General features: G+C 53.3%; 2 protein-coding genes across 3 annotated transcripts in view; both read left to right on the forward strand.

Moving 5' to 3' along the window:
• The first annotated feature begins 142 nt into the window (after window positions 1-142).
• bnip3lb (BCL2 interacting protein 3 like b) lies at window positions 143-7,430 on the forward strand. Its single transcript, XM_086170084.1, has 6 exons — window positions 143-562; window positions 2,565-2,796; window positions 3,570-3,648; window positions 3,806-3,909; window positions 5,824-5,973; window positions 6,071-7,430. Exons 1-6 carry the CDS (start codon window positions 505-507, stop codon window positions 6,117-6,119), a joined length of 672 nt encoding a protein of 223 aa, XP_086026210.1. The 5' UTR covers window positions 143-504; the 3' UTR covers window positions 6,120-7,430.
• A 3,351-nt stretch (window positions 7,431-10,781) lies between these two features.
• The window catches only part of LOC147220599 (dihydropyrimidinase-related protein 2), a 19,844-nt gene continuing 11,280 nt past the window's right edge, over window positions 10,782-19,345 (forward strand). Inside the window, exons 1-2 of one of the 2 annotated variants that reach the window (XM_086170085.1) lie at window positions 10,782-11,238; window positions 19,277-19,345. The exon at window positions 19,277-19,345 is cut by the window's right edge and continues 20 nt beyond it. In XM_086170085.1, coding sequence (XP_086026211.1) covers window positions 10,948-11,238; window positions 19,277-19,345 — 360 coding nt within the window. In that variant the 5' untranslated portion in view covers window positions 10,782-10,947. Of the gene's footprint in view, window positions 11,239-14,081; window positions 14,311-19,276 lie in introns of those variants that run through there. The other variant, XM_086170086.1, reaches the window with a different exon arrangement.

Raw genomic sequence — 19,345 nt, forward strand, 5'->3', positions numbered from 1 at the left:
AGCTTTTTATTTGATTGATTGATTGATGTTTTTAAATCCTGCTAACGTCACAGCTGGACCGGGCGTGTGTACGTGAGCGCAGGCACGTCGTCGAAACGGTGACCCCTCCCCCCCCCAGCCCTTCCCGCGTACCCCGATTTCCATTTCTGTCATTTTTTTTTTTTAAAACACAAATCTAAATCGGCCGTGCGTCGACGCCGCCGCGTGTTTAATTTTATCGCGTTATTTAATATTACGTAATGTGTTTTTGTTATCGGCCCGGCGTGACGTCATCGCGGAGCTCCTGAGAAGAGCGCGCGCCGTCTCGCGTCTGCGCTCCAGACCAGCTAACGGCAGCGAGCGACGACGGGCGGCGGCCAGCTAGCTAGCCGCTCTCCCTCCGCCAACGGACCGAAGGGGGTCGTCCAGGGCCCCGTTGCCCGGCCTACCGCGCCTCTGGATGTGTACAGGAGCGGGCGGCCCGCGTTTCGCACCCATTTTAGCCCTCCGGTCCCCGGCGTAGCCATGTCCGGCGAGGCTAGCGCCCCTTCGACGGACGCCAGCGGAGACTCCGAGCTAAACGGTAAGCTAGCCGTTAGCTTGCTCGCCTTTGTGTCGCTTTCTCGTACGGGATGCGAAGCCGTGCGGACGCTCATCTGATACTACCGTTTTTATTCGTCATTTTCTATTTCATTTTTTATCGTATTTATCTTATTTTTCCGCCGCAGCTGGCTGGGTGGGGGGAGGACTTGAGAACGCTATGTTCTGTGTTTATTGACAGTATCTCGACCAATGGACGGCGCTGATAGCTTGATTGACAGGCGAGTTGGCGAATCGGTGAACCACGCGACGCGGAGGAGGCGGGGCCTGCGCTATCAGCAAACAAGGCGAGATAGCGAGAGGCAGAAGGGGGGGGGGGTGTTTATCCCTAAAAGTTAATAATAATTCGTGTTTTGAGGTAAAAGCCGGGGGTTTAACTCCCCGGGATGTTAATGCGAATATCAATTCACAAAAATCATGTTCAGAGTTAAAGCCATCCTCCTCCCCCGTTCGGCCAGGGTCCATTTTAATTACTTCCCATCGGCTACAATCAGTTGTTTATTCCCATTTCTGCGTTAAATTACGAGCTAATCTAACCCTAAGCTAGAGTGTGAAGGTTTGTTTTGTGTTTGGATTCCTCCTCTTCCGCTTAATCGCCATCTAAGTTTTATATTCCTGGCTTTGGGATCGACAGAAGATTTACTTTTATATAAGTAGTTTTCCTCCCTGGATGGATGGAGTTTTATCTCAGGAGAGCAGCCTGTCGTAAGGCGATGGAAGAGAAGAAGACCTGGACGTGGAAGGAGTCACATCCACAAAAGTGTGTCTGTGCCGATACTCCTGTGGTCGGGGGGGGGGGGCTGACGCCGCCCGCCCGCTATTTATGGCCACGTGAATCACAGCGAGACGTTCGGGACGTGAGGAAAGTGAGAGGTTCAGGCCGGACAGAACTCCTAATCCCCGCTCAAAGTTTCCAGTGACCAGGAATGGAGGTGTTCTCCAGGGGCCGGAGGCTGGCTGCAGGATGGGATAATTCTCCAGTCCGGCTCTGTTTGGTCAACAGAACAGGGACCATCCAGTGGTCCGGTATCTGCAAAAACAACACCATTGTTCTTCCACACAGATCTCCATCGTGTCACGTAGCGGTGCACGTGTCAGATCCAAGGCGGCTGCTCCAGTTCAGGTTCAGATCTTCAGAATCGTCCGTTGTGAAGGATTGGCTCACTTTATGTATTAGAAGTAGGTTTGGGTCCAGTCACACCTCCAGGAGAGAACCTCAACACAGGTAGAACTACCGCCTTCGTCGCCTCACTCCAACCCCGATCTGAGATGCATCGACTGTGTCGCTGCACCGCGGCGTGCAGGAGCGGCTGAGAAGACCTCCTGGGTTCACCCCCCTCCCCCAGGTCTTGGACCTCCTCGGTCATGGAGTTAAACGGGGACAATGACACCTGTCCGTCATCGGATCGGACGCCGGCTGTGTCATTTGAGACCCCGCGTTATTCTTGGCACTTCCTGGAGCTATAAAGATTCTTATCTAATACCCGCTAGCGTCAGGCTTTCCTGCATCATGCGTGTCACGTCTGCCTCCCATAAACCAACCACACAGCTGATAAAAAAGGTCCGGCCAGAATGTTCGGCAACGTCAGCGCCATGGCAACAGGACAAAGGAGCGTGGATCGGCGGTGTAATCGCTGGGCGTGGGAGCGAGCGGGCCGGGCGATCTCCTGGAGGGGGGGCCGGACTGTGAAACCCGGAATGAGAAGACAGTGTTTACTTCATGCGGTCTCTTCCGGGCCTCGAGCAAAGAGTGTTCTTCTTGAAGATGTTTTCCAGCGCTGCCACGGCATCCGGCACTCTGACGTCATCACGATCGAATGCCCGGAGGCCGTTTGTCAGGGCCGTAGGACGAGCTCGGGTTCCGTCACAGAGGTCCACCAGAACCGGAGCTCAAACCGGACCTTCGTCCGACGGACGTTTGGCGTGGGACCCTGGCCCGGTCCGTCCGAGCAGTCCTCCTTCTGATGGTTTTTGTTCCTCCGCAGTGTCCTGGGTGGAGCTGGGGATGAACACTGGCTCGACCGGGTCGACCCAGTCCGCCTCGGCCGCCCCTCCGGCCCCGGGCCTGCTGCCCGTCCCTCAGGTGGAGGAGGAGGAGGCCATGGTCGGGGGTCTGGAGCACGTTCCCTCCTCCTCGTCCATCCACAACGGCGACATGGAGAAGATCCTGCTGGACGCCCAGCACGAGTCCAGCCGCAGCAACTCGTCCTGCGACAGGTAAGAGCGCCGCACCTGCTCGGCCCGCAAGGCCTCCTGGGAAGGTTAGGAGAGCTTCAGGAGGTCACGGACCAGGTCTGGGGGGCGACGGGTCGGGAGGAACCGGGATCTCCGGGTCGGACGCCAAACCCGGGTCCTGTAGTCTTGAACCGAGGCCAGCAGAGGGATGTTCTGCTTCTTGGTTCTCGGTCCCGATTTTCCAGGGAACCTCGGGACCAGGACTGGGTCTTCTGACCTGAGTAGGACCAGATCCAAAGGTCTGCGTGCAGAGCCGAGAGCACCCGATTTGCTCCGTTAAATCCCAAGCTCTAATGGAGCGTGTGCCGTCGCCATGGTTACTTGGACGGGTTACCTCTTTTCCCAGTGATTCGGAACGACCGTTAAAAGGTTGGACCGGGAACCAGAGCCTCCTCCCCCAGTATTTGCCCCGTCCAGAGACCTGCATTCTCCTCCGCATCACTGACACACACACAGAGGAAATAGTCCAGAGCCTCAGGGCTCACCATGGCAACCACACAGGGCGAGCTCTTCTCCAAGGCCAGGCCTCTTCATCCAAGACCTCCTCACTGACTGGCTGCAGGGTCTGGTACCTCTGCAGCTCACACTCACACTCACACTCACACTCACACTCACACTACACCTGCACGGACCGTGGAAATACTTCATCCATGGACTTCACTGTCTCTATTGTGTTTGGTCCTTCCTGAGGCCTCATAGTCCATGATCTCACTGTGTGTGTGTGTGTGTGTGTGTGTGTGTGTGTGTGAATGCAGCCCCCCGCGGCCCCACAGCCCCCAGGATGAAGGGCAGATCATCTTCGACGTGGACATGAGTGGGCAGAGGGACAGTCAAGTAAGTCACAGGAGGAGCTGTCGCCTCCACGCACTGGATTTGTTGCCATGGTAACCTCCATCGGGGAGCGCCGCATCACCACAAAGACGGCGATAGCAGATGCTACCGATGGTGGAGGTGTTAGCATCCAGAGCTAACCGTGTGTGTGTGTGTGCAGTCTGAGGAGGAGGCTGTGGACAAGGAGCGGGACATGGACATCCTGATGAAGGACGCCGACTGGGTGGCCGACTGGTCCAGCAGGCCGGAAAACATTCCCCCCAAGTGAGTGTGTGCTGGGTGAGCAGGGCAGCCGAGACCACACACACACACACACACACACACACACACACACACACACCCTGAGAGATGGTTCTCTGTCTTCAGTCCAAAAGCAGCCGTCAGGTTCACTGAGGATCACGGGTGGGCAGATCATCCTTCCAATCCTTCCCAGGTGCCGTCTGAGGAACCTGGATGGGGTTGGAGGGCCGGACCAATGAGAACTTTACCTTATTTCTGCTCTGTTTGAATTGTGGCCCATTAGAAAGGGCAGTAAATAATTGAATGTACAGCTTCTACTGGTTAAGAATAACCATATGATGGTGCAGCTCCAACAGAAGTCCTAACCAGTCATGCTGTCCGTGTTCCCAGAAGGTTTTGCAGTTATGTTGCACACATGCAACTGATGGACTTTTACAAAAAGCAAGAAGTGCTTAGGTTTTTTATTTTCCCAGTTCTGTTTACTGGTTCAGTGAGAGAAATCCAGCCTGACTTGGGTTTGAATAAGTGCACCCAATCTGGCCGAGCATCTCAAGTGGAGATGTGAAGGGCAGCTGGGAGGGGATCATCAGTGGTGGAAGATCTGGATTTGTTGAACTTCATCGCGGTGAAGGTGACTTTAGCGTCCGCAGTTATCCCACGTCAGAAGATGAGTAGCCGGGCAGTGTCGAACGTCTCGGCCGAACCGAAGCCGCCCGTCCTTCTGGTGGAGCTCCAGATGTCCTGAGATCTCCTCCAGCCTGTGCGTTGCAGGCGTACTGGAGCCGCAGAGCCCAAAGAAAGCCTAATAAACCCTGCCAGAGAAGCGCTGCCTTGTTCTGGTGACGTGAGATACGGCGTAACCTTCCTTGGACGCTGCATTTATGGCCCTGCCAGGCTTTGCTAGTTTTGCAGTTAAGCTAGCTGAGCATCTGACCTCCTTCCACGCTCTTCACGACTCAAGTGTTTGTAGGTTTGTAGGTATGTTTGGTCAGGTGGTTCATCCTCACTCACCGCTTCACCTTTGACTTCTGTAAACCCTCACTTTTGGACGGAGTTTCGTTCCATGAGCCCCCGTGAAAAGTAGAGATGGTATTTACGTACATTTGAACCATCAATGAACCTCACTCAACCCTTGACCTCCCTGCACACACACACACGTGGGCTTTACTGATGGCTTTTCTTCAGAAACTTGTTGTCGGGAGTCGCTGCCTCTGCCTTTTCTGGCTGAAAATGTTTTTCTAAACTGCCAAGGCTCCGTCCATCGAGTGACAACAGGGAACTCATCATGCGACAGATTTGTCAGGGCTTCTGCTGTGTTTTCATAGCTGTGTGAGACGGGCCTCTTCCATTCCTTCCTCTTCTTCTTGCTTTTCTTCCTGTTCCTCGCCGGCAAACCTCTTCCTCTCACTGAGGTCCTCGTCCGTCGACGGGTCCGAAAGTCGGTCTATTGAGCCATCGGTGTTGTCAGGAGTGGCGTCGGAGAAGCCAAAGGAGATCTCATATTCTATTCATTTTATAAAATGAATTTAATTTAATTTTACTATATTTTTATTCCTTTTTTTCTTCTCCGATCACAAAATGGCTATTTAAATATGGCTAAAAACCGCGTAAGAACGATTTGTCGCGAGAAGTGAATCCCAAAAAAAAAGAAATCTGCGAGGTAGCGAGGGTCCGCTGGATTTAACGCTCCATGTCTGGTTGGAGACGTTCACCATCAGCTTTCTGATGGTGGTGTGAGCTGACATGTGGAGGGTTTGCTGGCCGGCCAGCACGGCCTGCTCCGGTCCCACCCGCGTCCTGGTCCGACGCTGGAACGACACGGTTCGCTAAATTGCGGCACCACGTTGGGGAAAATGTCTTTTCTGTCCACGGCTGACCTCGTGCTCGGGCTACTCATGAACATGCTGAGGTTCTCCTCGGGTTCTCTTCTCTCCACAGGGAGTTTCACTTCTGCCACCCGCGGCGCTCCGTCACGCTCAGCATGAGGAAGACCGGGGCCATGAAGAAGGGAGGCATCTTCTCCGCCGAGTTCCTCAAAGTCTTCATCCCGTCTCTGCTGCTATCGCACATCCTGGCTCTGGGCCTCGGGTAGGAACCCGCGGGAGAACGTCGGCCTGCTCGGCTCCCTCTGGTCCTCCGGGACCCAGGAGGTCCTTATCGACCCCGGTCTTCTCCTCCTCTGCAGGGTCTACATCGGGAAGAGGCTGACCACCCCCCCCGCCAGCTCCTTCTGAGCCCGGAGCTGCCGGAGAAGTGCCTGAGAGGCGTCCTCCACGTCCACGATGTTTGTTTTGCTGAAGTGAGAAGATCCCCAGCACCCCCCCTTCCCATCCCTGAGATAAGGAGGTTCTCAGGTGCGCCCCCACCCCGACTGTAAACACCACCCCTCATTTCTGAAGATTCAGCCACCGCCCGCCCAGAGTTGCTTCCCATGTTCAGCAATCGGGGTCTTCAGCGCCAAACCCAGATCTTCTCCGAACCCCTCCTTGAAACGAAGACTGTCCAGGTCTGCGGTGAACCGGACCCCCGACCCAACCGTGGAGCCTGCTGACAGATCATGCCTTGTTCTTCTTTTGGAAACTTCTCCAAGACTGTCCTCTTTTAATTTATTTTATCCAGATGTAGAAGTTAGCCTAGCCTAGCTTAGCCTAGCCGCCCGTCACAGGGGTTCATTAGTTCCCTTTTTTTTTTTTATTTGCTGCAGAAAAAGAGCACAGAGGTTTGAAGTTCCAGAGAGGACACATGTGGGTTCCACCTGTGGAACCCACAGGTGGAGCCCTCAGGTGGGCGGAGCCTCTTGACCCCAGATCTAATGTCCCGCCTCTCAGCTGGATCAAACCAGGCAGGTGTGTGACTGAGGGCAGACCTGGTCTCCAGATGTTTCCATGAATGTGTGATCTCCACTGAGGACTTTGAGGGTCTCAGCGGAGGTCTGAGGTCCAGCCTGCGCTCCTCCATCTGAAGGAAGGAGAACCCAAAACCCCTGGGATGGAACCCTGTGTCCGTCAGGGTTGGAACCTCCAGGTGTGTCTGCAGCGGGGCAGGCTCCCCCTCCTCAGGTGGAACCCACAGGTGTGGTCTTTGGTCCGGGCTCTGCCCCGGGACCTCCTGGAGGTCAGATGGTCGGTGTCAGCTGCCTGAGATGCTTCCAGAGGGTTTGGTGAAGGAGAGACGTCTGTCCTCCTCTCCACCTGCAGTTTGCTCTCCAATCAGAAGATCAGTAGGAACACCTCCCCATCCCAGGTGTCTCCACCACCTCCTCCTCTGTGTGAAGGTGCTTCGCTTTGTGTTAGATTTTGATGCTTCTCCTGACGTCGGACCAGGACTGGAGGAGGCAGAACTTCCCCTCCACCCTTTTTTTTTTCTCTTCAGCTGGAGAAGGAGTGAATCTAAGAGCCCAGCAGGGGGCAGCAGATCCCCCCCGTCCTCAGCCCGTGATCATCATCATCATCATCATCTTGGTGGAGATGTTTGGGCTTCAGGTTCTGTTCCCCTCCGCCCTGGAAAATGAAGCCTTTTGTCATTAAAGATAAACCTGATTGAAAGTGTCTCCTAACGTCTCCTCATTTAAGAAGCTCCTGCAGAACCGCTCGGCGGAGGCCTGAAGTCCGATCCCGTGGAGGTCCAGTCCGTGGAGGTCCAGTGGGACCCGGACCAGAACCCGGGACCTCTGAGGTCTGGAGAGGGTTCTGGTCCTGGTCCTGGTCCAGGGTTCTTGGTGTTCCATCACTAAGCCTCCTCACAGCTGCGGTCAACCTGTTGCAAAGGTCCATCACGTCATGGACGGAAACCACCTGGTGGTGACGTCATGACACGTCACGTTAGCAGATGTCCGTCTCATGACGTCACCGCTCGGCCGAGTTCCCGCGAGAGTTGGCGATGATCGGGAGCCGCGGATTCCCGGAGGTCCTCGAAGTGAGCAGAAGCCCCGCCCCCGAAGCTCGGCACACCTGTTTCTGACCAATCAGCGCTTTGCGAGGCAGCGCGGCCCCGCCCACTGCAGCTGATGGCGTTGCCGTGGTTACAGGGAGGCGGCCGCTCCCCCTCCCCTCCCCGCCCGCGATGCGGAGACGCTCGGTGCGCGCGAGCCGGATCGATAATCCGGCATGTGAACCGACCCGGATGTGTCCATCTGTTTAAATAATCAATATAAGTGACGTCATGGGCGTATCCCGAAGAACCCATAATCACCTGATTTATACATTTTTTTTTTTACGGAAAAAACGAAAAGCCTCTTTCACTAAATATTAGGGCTCAGACGCCGCACCGGAAGTGCGTCATCACCGTCCTATTGTTTTTAAAAGTAGACGACTTCACAAGGGAGTTTTGACTTGATTGATTGATTGATTGATTGATTATCAGACTTGCAGTTTTCCAGGGAACCCCGCGGCATCTTCCCCTCCATCCCTCCTCCTCACTGTCTTTTAAAACTCCCGGATTAACATTTGCAAACCCTGCGGCATCAACCATCTATTACTGTGTAATAACATAGTGATAATCAGAGTTATTTATTCCCTGAGTCATTTTGCAACGACGAGGAATTTGTTTTTGTTGAGGGTCGTAAACAGACAACATGTCATTAAACAGCATTAAATAAGTGAAAAATACAAGTGAGATCAGGGTTGTGCAAAGCAGTGCAAGGTCGTGCATTAGAGGGGTTGTAACAGCATCAGAGGGCTGCCGATGACCCTCTGCTGTTATTACACAGTAATAACGGTTATTACTGTGTAATAACATGTTATTTGGTGCATTGGGTTAGAGGTGAAAAGATTTCTTGTTTTTAACGCACGAGAAAAGATGATTCATGTTTAAACTCCACAAAGACGAATCAATCGGTTGCCTCGGATCCACCCAACCTTTTAAATCAATCAATCAACTGATCAATCGGTGGGCAAGAAGGTCGGCAGGAAGTGGAGGTGCTGCTTGAAGCTCCAGCAGCTGATGGACAGCTGGACCCCCGACCCCCTCACATGTGTTCCTGGATGCCGGAGGCGGCCCCTCCCATCTGGAGACTGCCCGGCTCTCTGCCCCCCCCACCACTCCTCTAATTGCCCCCCCCGCCCCTCCCTGCTCAGAGTGTGTGTGTGTGTGTGTGTGTGTGTGTGTGTGTGGCGTTCCTCTGTGTGTGGGGGCTTGGGCGTGGCCCCTCCTCCCACATTCAACATGGAGGGTCTGCTCCTGCAGGGGCCTGCTGACCACACACACACACACATACGCACATGCACACACATACCGCCCACACTTGCTGGTTGCTATGGAAACCATGCAGCTGCTCGCCTGAGAGATGCTTCCAGTCTGTTATTGACGACGCTTATTGATTATCCAGGTTCTCCTCACGCCGCCCTGGTAGACGGAGGCTCTCCGGCGCCCCCCAGTGGCGGCTCGCAGCGTTTATGTACTCGTCCGAGGACGTCGAGGACGCCGATCGAAGGAGAGAGTGTGTGTGTGTGTGTGTGCGTGTGTGTGTGTGGGGTTGTGATTGGTCAAACGGAGGGAGGGGGCGGGGCTTGGTGTCTCCGTGAACATGGTCAGTGTTGGATCTGGATATTTCCTGGTCTCGGGTCAGGTGGTGGTGTCTATTTCCTGGCTGGCCTCCACACACACACACACACACACACACACACACACACTTCATGAGTCTGCAGTTTTTTTAACTTCCTGTTCACCTTCGGAGTCATGTGATCTGTGGGATTTCTTGGATCAAGATCAATACCGAGCTCTCCGCCAATCGCTCTTGCGGGTTCATTGATTATCAGCCGGCTTCCTGTGTGAAGATCAGAACCTTCTGGAACGACGGCCTGATTTTACAACCAGCCGGGTAAATGATATTGATTATGGGCTCTGATCAGATAGCAGATATTCCTCCTGGTCTTTGCCTCCCGGCGGTTGATTTCCATTTTATAAATCAATCCTGTTTTTTTGAATCAGCAGTTACACTTTAATAGATGCCGTTCACAATCAATCAATGAATGACATTGCTCGTCAATAAAAAGTAAAGGGATATTGATGGCAGCGCCAGGAGTTTGACAATAAGTATTTCATATCTGATGATGGCTCATAAATTGAATCAGAAATGTAAAATATTTCTAATGTTATCAATACATTTATATTTATTTTCATAAATCAGGTGTTGATGAAACTATTTCTGGTGCGGCGAGAGAAAAAATCTTTGTACTTTTTTATCTGTTATTATTGAATGCATGTTTAGTTTCATTTCATTCAACTTTATATCATTTAATCGAAATACATACAATTATTTGTCCCCCCCCACACACACACACACTTTAAACTAACTGCACAGGGTGTGTGTGTGTGTGTGTGTGTGTGTGTGTTGGGACAAAAAGGTGTCGTCACTCAAGCTAGGAGACATTTACGTCCTGCTAAACCGTTAACTTTGGGTAAGGTGTGTGTGTGTGTGTGTGTGTGTGTGTGTGTGTGTGTGTGTGTGTGTGTGTGCGCGCGCGCGCATACCCGCTGGAATGGGCGGGACCGACCGGAGCTGTCCGTGGTCCTGAGCCCCTCCCACACACATACACACACACACCCACCCACACACACACACACACACACACCCACACACACGTTTGTGCGTCGGGACGCGTCTGGAGGAGAACGGTTACCGGTAATCCTTCATGGGGGGGTAAAGGGGGGGTCAACGGGGGAGCCGGAAGTGTGGGGGGGTGCTCGCCTCTGATTGGCCAGGACTCGTCCTTCCTCCGCCGCGCCGAGCAGGAAGCCGCCGATCAGTCGATCAGTCTCGTGAGTTTGCGTTTTTTTCCCCCTAAAAACCGATCGATCCGGAACCGGAAGGGCGAGACGCCGGATTTTATTGTGAAAAGTCATCAACCGGAAACCGCCCCCCCCCCACTCACCCCCCCCTCCGGAGGGTGGCGGAGGTTTTCTTTTTTTTTTCTTGTGCTCGTCCGTGAATCCTGATCCACCTTCCGCCGCCGCCACAGAACCACCTGCAGAGGAGAACATCAGGGAGGAGAACATCAGGAGGAGCATCCAGGAGCGCCCGCACACGCACACGCACACGCACCCCGCTGCAGCCTGCAGGGCATGTCGACCCCCGGGGAGGTGCCGGCCTTCTTTAAGGGAATGGGCTCCGACAGCCCGCCCCGGGCCCGACAGAAATTCTGCGGCATGTTCTGCCCGGTGGAGGGTTCGGCGGACAGCAAGACGCTGGACTTCGACGCGCTGTCTGCGTGCCGCGGCGGCGGCGGCGGCGGCGGGCGGCGGGACGGCCGCGTCATCGAGCGGCAGACGGACCTCACCCCGCCGCCGCCGAAGAGGGTGGAGATCCGGGAGAGCACCGGGAAGGAGGCGCTGCAGAACCTGGACGACAAACGGGTAAAAAAAAAAACCAAACAAACTCCTTCCCCTCCAAAAAAAAAAAAAAAAAAATCACGCCATCCCCTCACCCCCCCCCCCCCCCCATTCCACCCCGCACCACCACCCTCCGAATCACGCGTGTTGTCATGCCGTGCGTGAATCCCCGCCGGATGCGTCGCCTCGGACCCGCCGCATCCGCGGGACTCCATTTCCCAGAAGCCCCCGCGGCGGCACCGCCGCCATGATGCTGCCGGAGGGAGTGGCCGCTTTGCCGGAGGCTCACGGCAACACAACGGCAACACAACGGGAACGCGACGGCAACACAACGGCAACAAACACAGCAGCGACACAACATTTACGTGACAACCAAACTTACGCAACGACAGTAACGTTACCATTGCAGTGTCATTATAGTAAGACAACCATAGTAACACATTTAATGGCATTTAAAGTAACACAACACCTGCAACAATCTGCACAATGGTAACGCAAAGACAGAAAGACAATGATGTGATAATGCAAATGTAACGCGACAAAAGTAGCGCAACCGCAACAGAATCATGACAGTACGACAACCGTAACGCCATAGTAACACATTTACTGTAACCTTACAATGACACAACTCCTGCAACAACACTATTATTTGCACAATGGTAACACAAAGGCAGAACGAAAATGATGTGTAATGGCGATGCAAAAGTAACGCGACAAAAGTGACACGACAATAACGCAACGAGAACAGCTCCATTACAGTAAGACAACAGTAATACCACAGTAACACATTTACTGTAATATTACATTTACAACGACAACACTGTCAATGCGAAATTGGTAACACAAAGACAGAATGATAGTGATGTGATGATGGCGATGCAAAAGTAACTCAACCATAGTAACACAACAACAATAACAACATTACAGTAAGACAACAGTAGTACCACAGTAACACATTTACTGTAATATTACATTTACAACAACAACATTATCATTTGCACAACACAAAGACTGATCAACAATGATGTGACAATGGCGACGCAAAAGTAACGCGACAAAAGTAACACAACAGAAGTAACGCAGTAATAGCGCAACGTCAGTCACGCAACCACAACAGTACCATTACAGTACGATAACAGTAACATAGCAACACATTTACTGTAACGACAACACTATCAATGCGAAAATGGTAACACAAAGACAGAATGATAGTGATGTGATGATGGTGATGCAAAAGTAACTCAACCATAGTAACACAACAACAATAACAACATTACAGTAAGACAACAGTAACACCATAGTAACATATGGACTGTAACAACACAATGGCAACAACAAAATTATCATTACAACAATAGTCACACAAAGACAGAGCGACAATAACATGGCAACATAAACGTATCGTGTCAAAAGTAATGCAACAAAAGTAACACAAAAACAATACTATCATTGCAACAATGGTAATGTAACCACAACGGTATTATAACAGTAACACCGGAGTAACACATCAATGAGAACGACAACATTATCATTACGAAAATGGTAACACAAAGACAGAACGACGATAACAGGACAACAGTAACAACGGCAACACAACGTCACAACTATGTCGAGACAAAATTAACGCAACAAAGCAACTGTCACTTTACAGGAACACAATAGAAACATTGCATCAACACAACATCACAACAGGAAAAGTAGCATTACAACACAACAGTATCATGACAAAAACAACAACACAACAACTGGTGTGCTCCATAAACACAATAGCGACATAATAATTGCAACAGCAACTCAGGGGTGACTCAACAACACTACAGCAATGGTAACACAGTGATGCAACAACACGACAAACAGCAACGACACAACATCACAACAATGGCAATACAAAAGCAATGCGCCTACGCAGCAACGCAACGCAACACAACGCAACAATAAGCTGACATTGGAGCAGCAACACGAGGCGGCTGAAGGTCAGAAGAAGATGGAGTGAATGGATGAACATCAGGTGGTTCCTTCTTCTGAGATGCTGGTCTGGATGTGCTTCTGTTTCACGTCACGTTCCTGCTCTGCCTGTAGTTCCTGTTTTTGTCTTGTCACATGGAAAGGGTGAGCATTTGTTAGCATAGCTTAGCATGCATGAGTCCAGCGAAATGAGATGTAACCCATTGATGGACGTCAGCCCTTGACTCCGCCCCCCCGCGTATCGTATGACTCTAGCTCCGCCCCATTCGATCACATGACTCTAGCCCCGCCCCCTGTGTACCAGGTGCGATGCAAACAAACCCCACCCATAGTTGTGGGTGGAGCCATCATGCTGTCAATCAAAGGACAACCTCTGTCCTCATTGGTTTATTAATTTTATGAGCCGGAAGTGGTGGTAAAAGCACCAGACACACAAAATGGCCGACATGTGGAGGGATTGTAAAAGTACTGATCGGTAAGGCGTTGATTTTTTAATTGAAATGAAACAATGAAAGGATTAATCAAGATTCTTCAGCGGACAGGAATGGTTTTTTTTTCCACGGATGAATAGGGGAAGTCGAACAGAAGTGACCGGAACCCGGAACGTCCACTTCCTGTCCGTGCGGAAGTTTTTCCGTTTCCCCCCCCCTCAAAAAAGAAGAAAACCCCAATCCCGGACGACCCGCAGACCGGAACCCCGGAGCAGAACCTCTCTCCGGTGACAGGATGAACGTTCTCCGGTCCGGTTCCCTCCCCCGGAGTCAAAATGGCCGCCGGCTGCGGATCTTTAGCCTCCTAATCCGCGATTGACGGCTTTAGCGGCTCCTGTCAATGGAGCAGGGCGAGGCTCCGCGCATGCGCACTGCGCTCCTTCCGCCCCCCCCCCCGCCTGCCTCCGTCTGGGGAGGAGCGCTTTGGCGCATCGGCGGAGAACCGGGCGGCTGCAGGGACGCGAACCGGACTCGGCTCAAGACTCTCGGTTCCGAACTCCCCCTCCCCCCCTTCCAGCTTCTCCACCACCATCTTCTCCTCCTCCTTCTTCTCCACCTCCTCCTCCGATCGGTCGAACCGGACGGAGCACCGGTGAAGATGTCGGGCTACCAGGGCAAGAAGAACATCCCCCGCATCACCGTGAGTACCGGAGAGAGGGGGGGGTCCGGTCCGGTCCGGTCCGGTCCGGTTCGAGGGTTCCGGTATGGACTTCACGATTATTCTATTCAAGCATCTTTTTTTGCGGGAGGGGGGGGGGGGGCGTCCCGCAGGTTCACACGCTCTTTGTGCGGGAAGGGGGGTCTTTGTTTCCGCGCTGCCCCCCCCCTTCACAAGCCGGTTCCGAGACGCGGGAACTGTGTGTGTGTGTGCGCGTGTGTGCGTGTGTGTGTGTTAAAGAATGTGTGTGTGTGTTAACGCGCGTACTGCTGTGGGGGGGGGGGTACCGGCCCCTGTGTCCGCCCATGTCTGTGGTGAATGGGGGGCGCACGGACACGCGCATGATCGCACCGATATGCGCGTGTACGCGTGTTCTCCGTGCACGTTGCTATTTGGGTGGAGCGGATGGGGGGGCGAAGTGTCCACCTGACACACACCCGGGCTTTTATTCTGAAAGGATTCGCCACAAAGAGGCAGACAGGAAGTGGGTGGCGGCCGCTGAGCTCAGGGTCCAATCAGACGCTCCGGTTCAGGAGCACGCCGTTTAAATACCCTCCGCAGACAGAGTATTTCAGGGTGTGTACTACAAGTACTAGGAGTACTCGCTGCCCAGGGGCAGCGTAGTAGCCTTGTACTTATTGTGTACTTCTATATTTTCCACCATTATTGTAGCGCTAATGTCGCAGCATCTGAACTCGCCGCACACGTCAGATGACTGAACGTAGAACCATCAACCTTTGGCGAACAGGACGGCGTGGAAACCTCAACTTCTGCATGTTGTGTTGTCATTTAGCTAGTTTAAGCTACTTCAGCTCCCGCCAACCGTCGAGGGGGCGGAGCCAGCGGTCTGGCCCCGCCCTCACCGGAACGACGGCTGGGTCACGTGACCGGCGGGTTCAAAAGGTCATTTGACGTTAGCGTTAATGAGCACCGAATGGAACATTTCAGAAGGCAACATGGAAGCATCTGTAGCTAATTAGCGACATTCTGTCTCGGTTCGAAGCGGATTTCCAATTGAAGAAAGACATTTTCTACATTTTTTGGATTTTCAACCCTGAAGGAACAAGAAGCTTCGCTACCGAGGCTAAATCTTGTTGTCATTCGGTTAAAGCGTGCACGGCTATGCAGAGTTATCAGTTAAGAGACATTTCCAGTTATAACTGGGTTCTGCGTCCTCACACTGAGGCTCTCTGGCGCCCCCTATTGGGGACCAGGAACCACCCACGTTCTCCGGCCAGGAGAACCCAGACCAAACTCCAGGTCGGCTTGTTTTCGGAGGAAGCTGTGGAGCTCTGGGGTGGAGGAACCCTAAGACCTGGGTTCTAGGAGACACCCGAAGCTGTGCGGGGGGTGATGTCCACCAGGTGGGTCCTTGATGGACAGGGATCAGCTGCACAGGCAGGTTCCACCATTAAATATGGATGGAACTCTGCAGGTTCAACACCTGGACCTCCTGGAGGTCTGAGCTGAGGCCCCCCCGCCCAGGGAGGAACAAAGAGCATCCCAATGTCAGCTGCTCGGTTCCACGGCCGGAAAGTTGGACGGAACAGGCCGTCTGAAGACGTCCTGCTGGACGCCTGGAACCGGGCCGGGGGGGAATTTTCACATGTTCTTGGCGCGGCTGAGAAGGAGGAGGAGAACCAGAAAGATCTGGAGATGAACAGCGTGGAACCGGCGGCCCTTCAAGAACCCCGAATAAATCACAGGAATCATAAGAACCTGGAATTCTTCTCGTCATGCTGGAACATCCCGTCGTGACCCGTGAGATGTTTCTGGCCCGGAAAAGGTCTGACAGCCTTTTGTCTCTCAGCCTGCAGAAGATGGATGGAAGGAGATAAAAGAAGGAGAAGAAGAAGGAGAAGCTCCTGTCATGGCGGCGTGGAGTAAAAATAGACTCGGGCTAAAATAAGACTGACCCGGATTAACGTCTCCGTGACCACAATCCTTGGCGGCTGCGAGATCATCAGCTGCTTTGTTGGTGCAACGGCGTTGGCGGCGGCGCCCCCTGGTGGCGGCGGCGCCCCCTGGTGGCGGCGGCTCCGCAGGCCAGCACTCACGCTCTCGGATCATCTGTATCTCTTAGCATGTGTTAGCTCGCAGCGCCACGACCACGACCACGCCATCACACGCCTACTTAATTCCTAGTCCCGCTAAGTAGTCTTAAATCCCCACTCACACACACACTCTTACACACACACGCATTCTTACACACACACACTTGCGACCCGAGATGAAAGCATTTGTCCCGACAGTGAACTTTTTCACCCGCCGCCCCGTCGGCAGGGAAGAACGTCCTGAAGCAGAACCACTAGCAAGACGGCGCCGAGCTGAGGGGATTTCCTGTTTGGCTGAGGGGGAATTTAAGGAGGGGGGGAAGGAGGTAATTAGAAGTCAGAAAAAAAGAATTTAAGGAATTTAACACAATATCAGGAGTCACTGCTAGCTGTGCTGCTTTCGGTAGCCTGCAGATGTAGCCGCAGCAGAATGCTAACTGTTATGAAAGTGTGTTCATTGATTTTATTCTGAAAACCCTGCGCCGTCTCTCCCAAGTTAGCTTCTGTCGGGACAAAAAGGTGTCGTCACAAATGCTAGGAGACATTTACATCCTGCTAAACCGTTAACTTTGGGTAAGGTGTGTGTGTGTGTGTGTGTGTGTGTGTGTGTGTGTGTGTGTGTGTGTGCCCCCTCCTGATCAGCGGCTGTTAGCATTATCTTCAGTCACGGCGGCTGTTTTATTAGCTTAAAGATGATGTTTGCCGCTGCTGGAACACGGCGCAGATGCTAACCGGTGTCAGGGGGCGGAGCAAGACCATGAGGTGTCACCGGACTTCCTGATCAGGAGGTCTGGAGACCGTTGGCTAGCGCGCAGGCTAGCTTCAGGATCAGACACAACTAATGGATCCAGGAGGGCCAGCGAGGCGTCATGTGTCCTGGCCGGCGGGAGCGTTGAGGACGGGTTTCCTCTCCGGCACTGGAAGCTTTTCTCGTCACGTTTGTGTGGGAAGTTGTTGTGAAAACCATCGTGCGGAAACAGTCGACCCATTGAGTTGTTTTTTTTTCCGCTTCCTGTTTCCGAGGCTCTGCTGATGGAAAGGTCGCTGTCTTGTTTGGCGGCGGTCCAACACAACCAGACCGCTCCGCTCGCCGCCGAGCCGCCAACAGTGCCGCCATTATACTGGGGGGGGTAATAGTTGTCTTTCCCCCCCCCCCGCCTCCTGCCGCCTCCTGCCACCTCCGACCCCCCGGGGCTGGAAACCAAATGATGCCGGTTAGCCGGGTTTGTTTCAGGATTCAGGGCCGAACTCGGGTCGGTGTGATCGGATTATTGACCCTCGGAGGGGGGGGGGGCATCGATCCCTCTGCCGGCTGCTGCTAATCCATCCCATCAGGCTCATCAGTTCGGCCACTTCTTCTTTCACCCTGTTGCTATTTTTCAATTCACTTTTTTTTTTTATTTTTTAAAATGTCAAATGTAAAGGCTTTTAAATATGGTGTATATTTTCTGCCGAGACAAATACCCCCCCAAACTTGCAAGAACTTGCTTTTAACTCATCAGTCAATTGTCATGCATTTGTAAAAATCGCCAAGTAATTCAGTCAAATACAAGTGTATCTAAGATGAGGTTCTGCAGGTTCTGCGTGAGGTTCTGTGGAGGAACCCCCCCCCCCCCATGTATTTATTATTCATTCGTCTCCAGCCATCAGGACCTCCTTTCTTTTGTTCTCTTGAAAGCGGTTCTAGCTCCCTTTTGGATCCTGGTCTCATTCCAGGAATTAGACATGGCCGCCGCTGAGGTCGGACCTTTGGGGTCCGTCCCGATTCCCGGTTTCTCGGGTCTCCGTTCGGCTGACGTCCTTCTCAGCTTCTGCCAGCGGCGGGCGCCACCGGAACACCTCCGACGTTGCCCAGGTGTCCTCGAAGGAGGACGTCCCGGCATTTGTCTACCAGGCGTGGCGGCGGTGCCTGGTCCCGGGGGGGGGGGGGGACCGGTTCCGAGCGTGTTCCGCGTCGGGTTCCTCCGCCGGCCGGGGGAACAGAGCCGCCTTTGTTAGCGGAGGATGCTGGAGCTCTTGTGACCAGAGCTGCCACGCCCTTTTTGGACGGAGAGCCCGGAGGGAGGGGCGAGGGGGCACCGGGGGGGGGGGGGGGCTCCTCGCCATGGCGATGGCTCCCCCTCCCCTCCCTGTTCCCCTGCACAGCAGCAGGCGTGAATGATTGATTCCACGCTCTGGAAGTGACTGGTCCTGCCATGTCTGCAGGGCCTGCAGGAGGGGGGGGGGGCTTATTGCCCCGCAACCCCCGGAGGGTTCTCACCCTAATTCCCCCGCGTCGCCCCGAGATGGAATTCCCACCCGCTGTGCAGGCAAGCGGGGCGGGATTTGAACCGAAAACCTTTTCAAATTGCAAACAGGAGATTCAGACGGTCAGACGAGTGTGAATGAGGGGTTAAGCCCCGCCTCTACGGCGGCGGGAGATAGGCTCCGCCCCCCGCAGAGCACCGTGGATGATGAATGAATGGATGTCAGAGCTGCGACTCCAAACCTCCTCATGAACTTCTCCTCCAAAGGTTTATGTTTCCCTTTTGATCTGAGCCTCCTCTTTCTCCCTCCATCACCCTCCGTATTGTAAACAGTGTCTTTGTTAAAACATCCCAGCAGCTCCTGCATCCCTTACACAAGGAGCAGTGTGTGTGTGTGTGTGTGTGTGTGTGTGTGTGTGTGTGTGTGTGTGTGTGTGTGTGTACATATCACAAAATGTTTTCAAAATTGTCTTTGCTTCTCTATTTCCTGATTATCAGTCATCAAAAGTCCTTAAACTGTCTGTCCTTTCCAACGCCCCATCCGGTTCTCCTGATCTCCTGTTCCATGGTTCCATGGTTCTAAGGTTCTCCGTTCTTCTGTTCTCTGGTTCTCCCGCTGTGAGCTGACGGTTGTCTTTCCCTCCGCAGAGCGACCGTCTCCTCATCAAGGGAGCCAAGATCGTCAACGATGACCAGTCCTTCTGTGCAGACGTCTAC

This window comes from Fistularia commersonii, chromosome 23 (genome assembly GCF_037954325.1).
Source record: "Fistularia commersonii isolate RoL2024-O1a breed Wild chromosome 23, RoL_Fcom_v1.0, whole genome shotgun sequence".
Taxonomy (NCBI): Eukaryota; Metazoa; Chordata; class Actinopteri; order Syngnathiformes; family Fistulariidae; genus Fistularia; species Fistularia commersonii.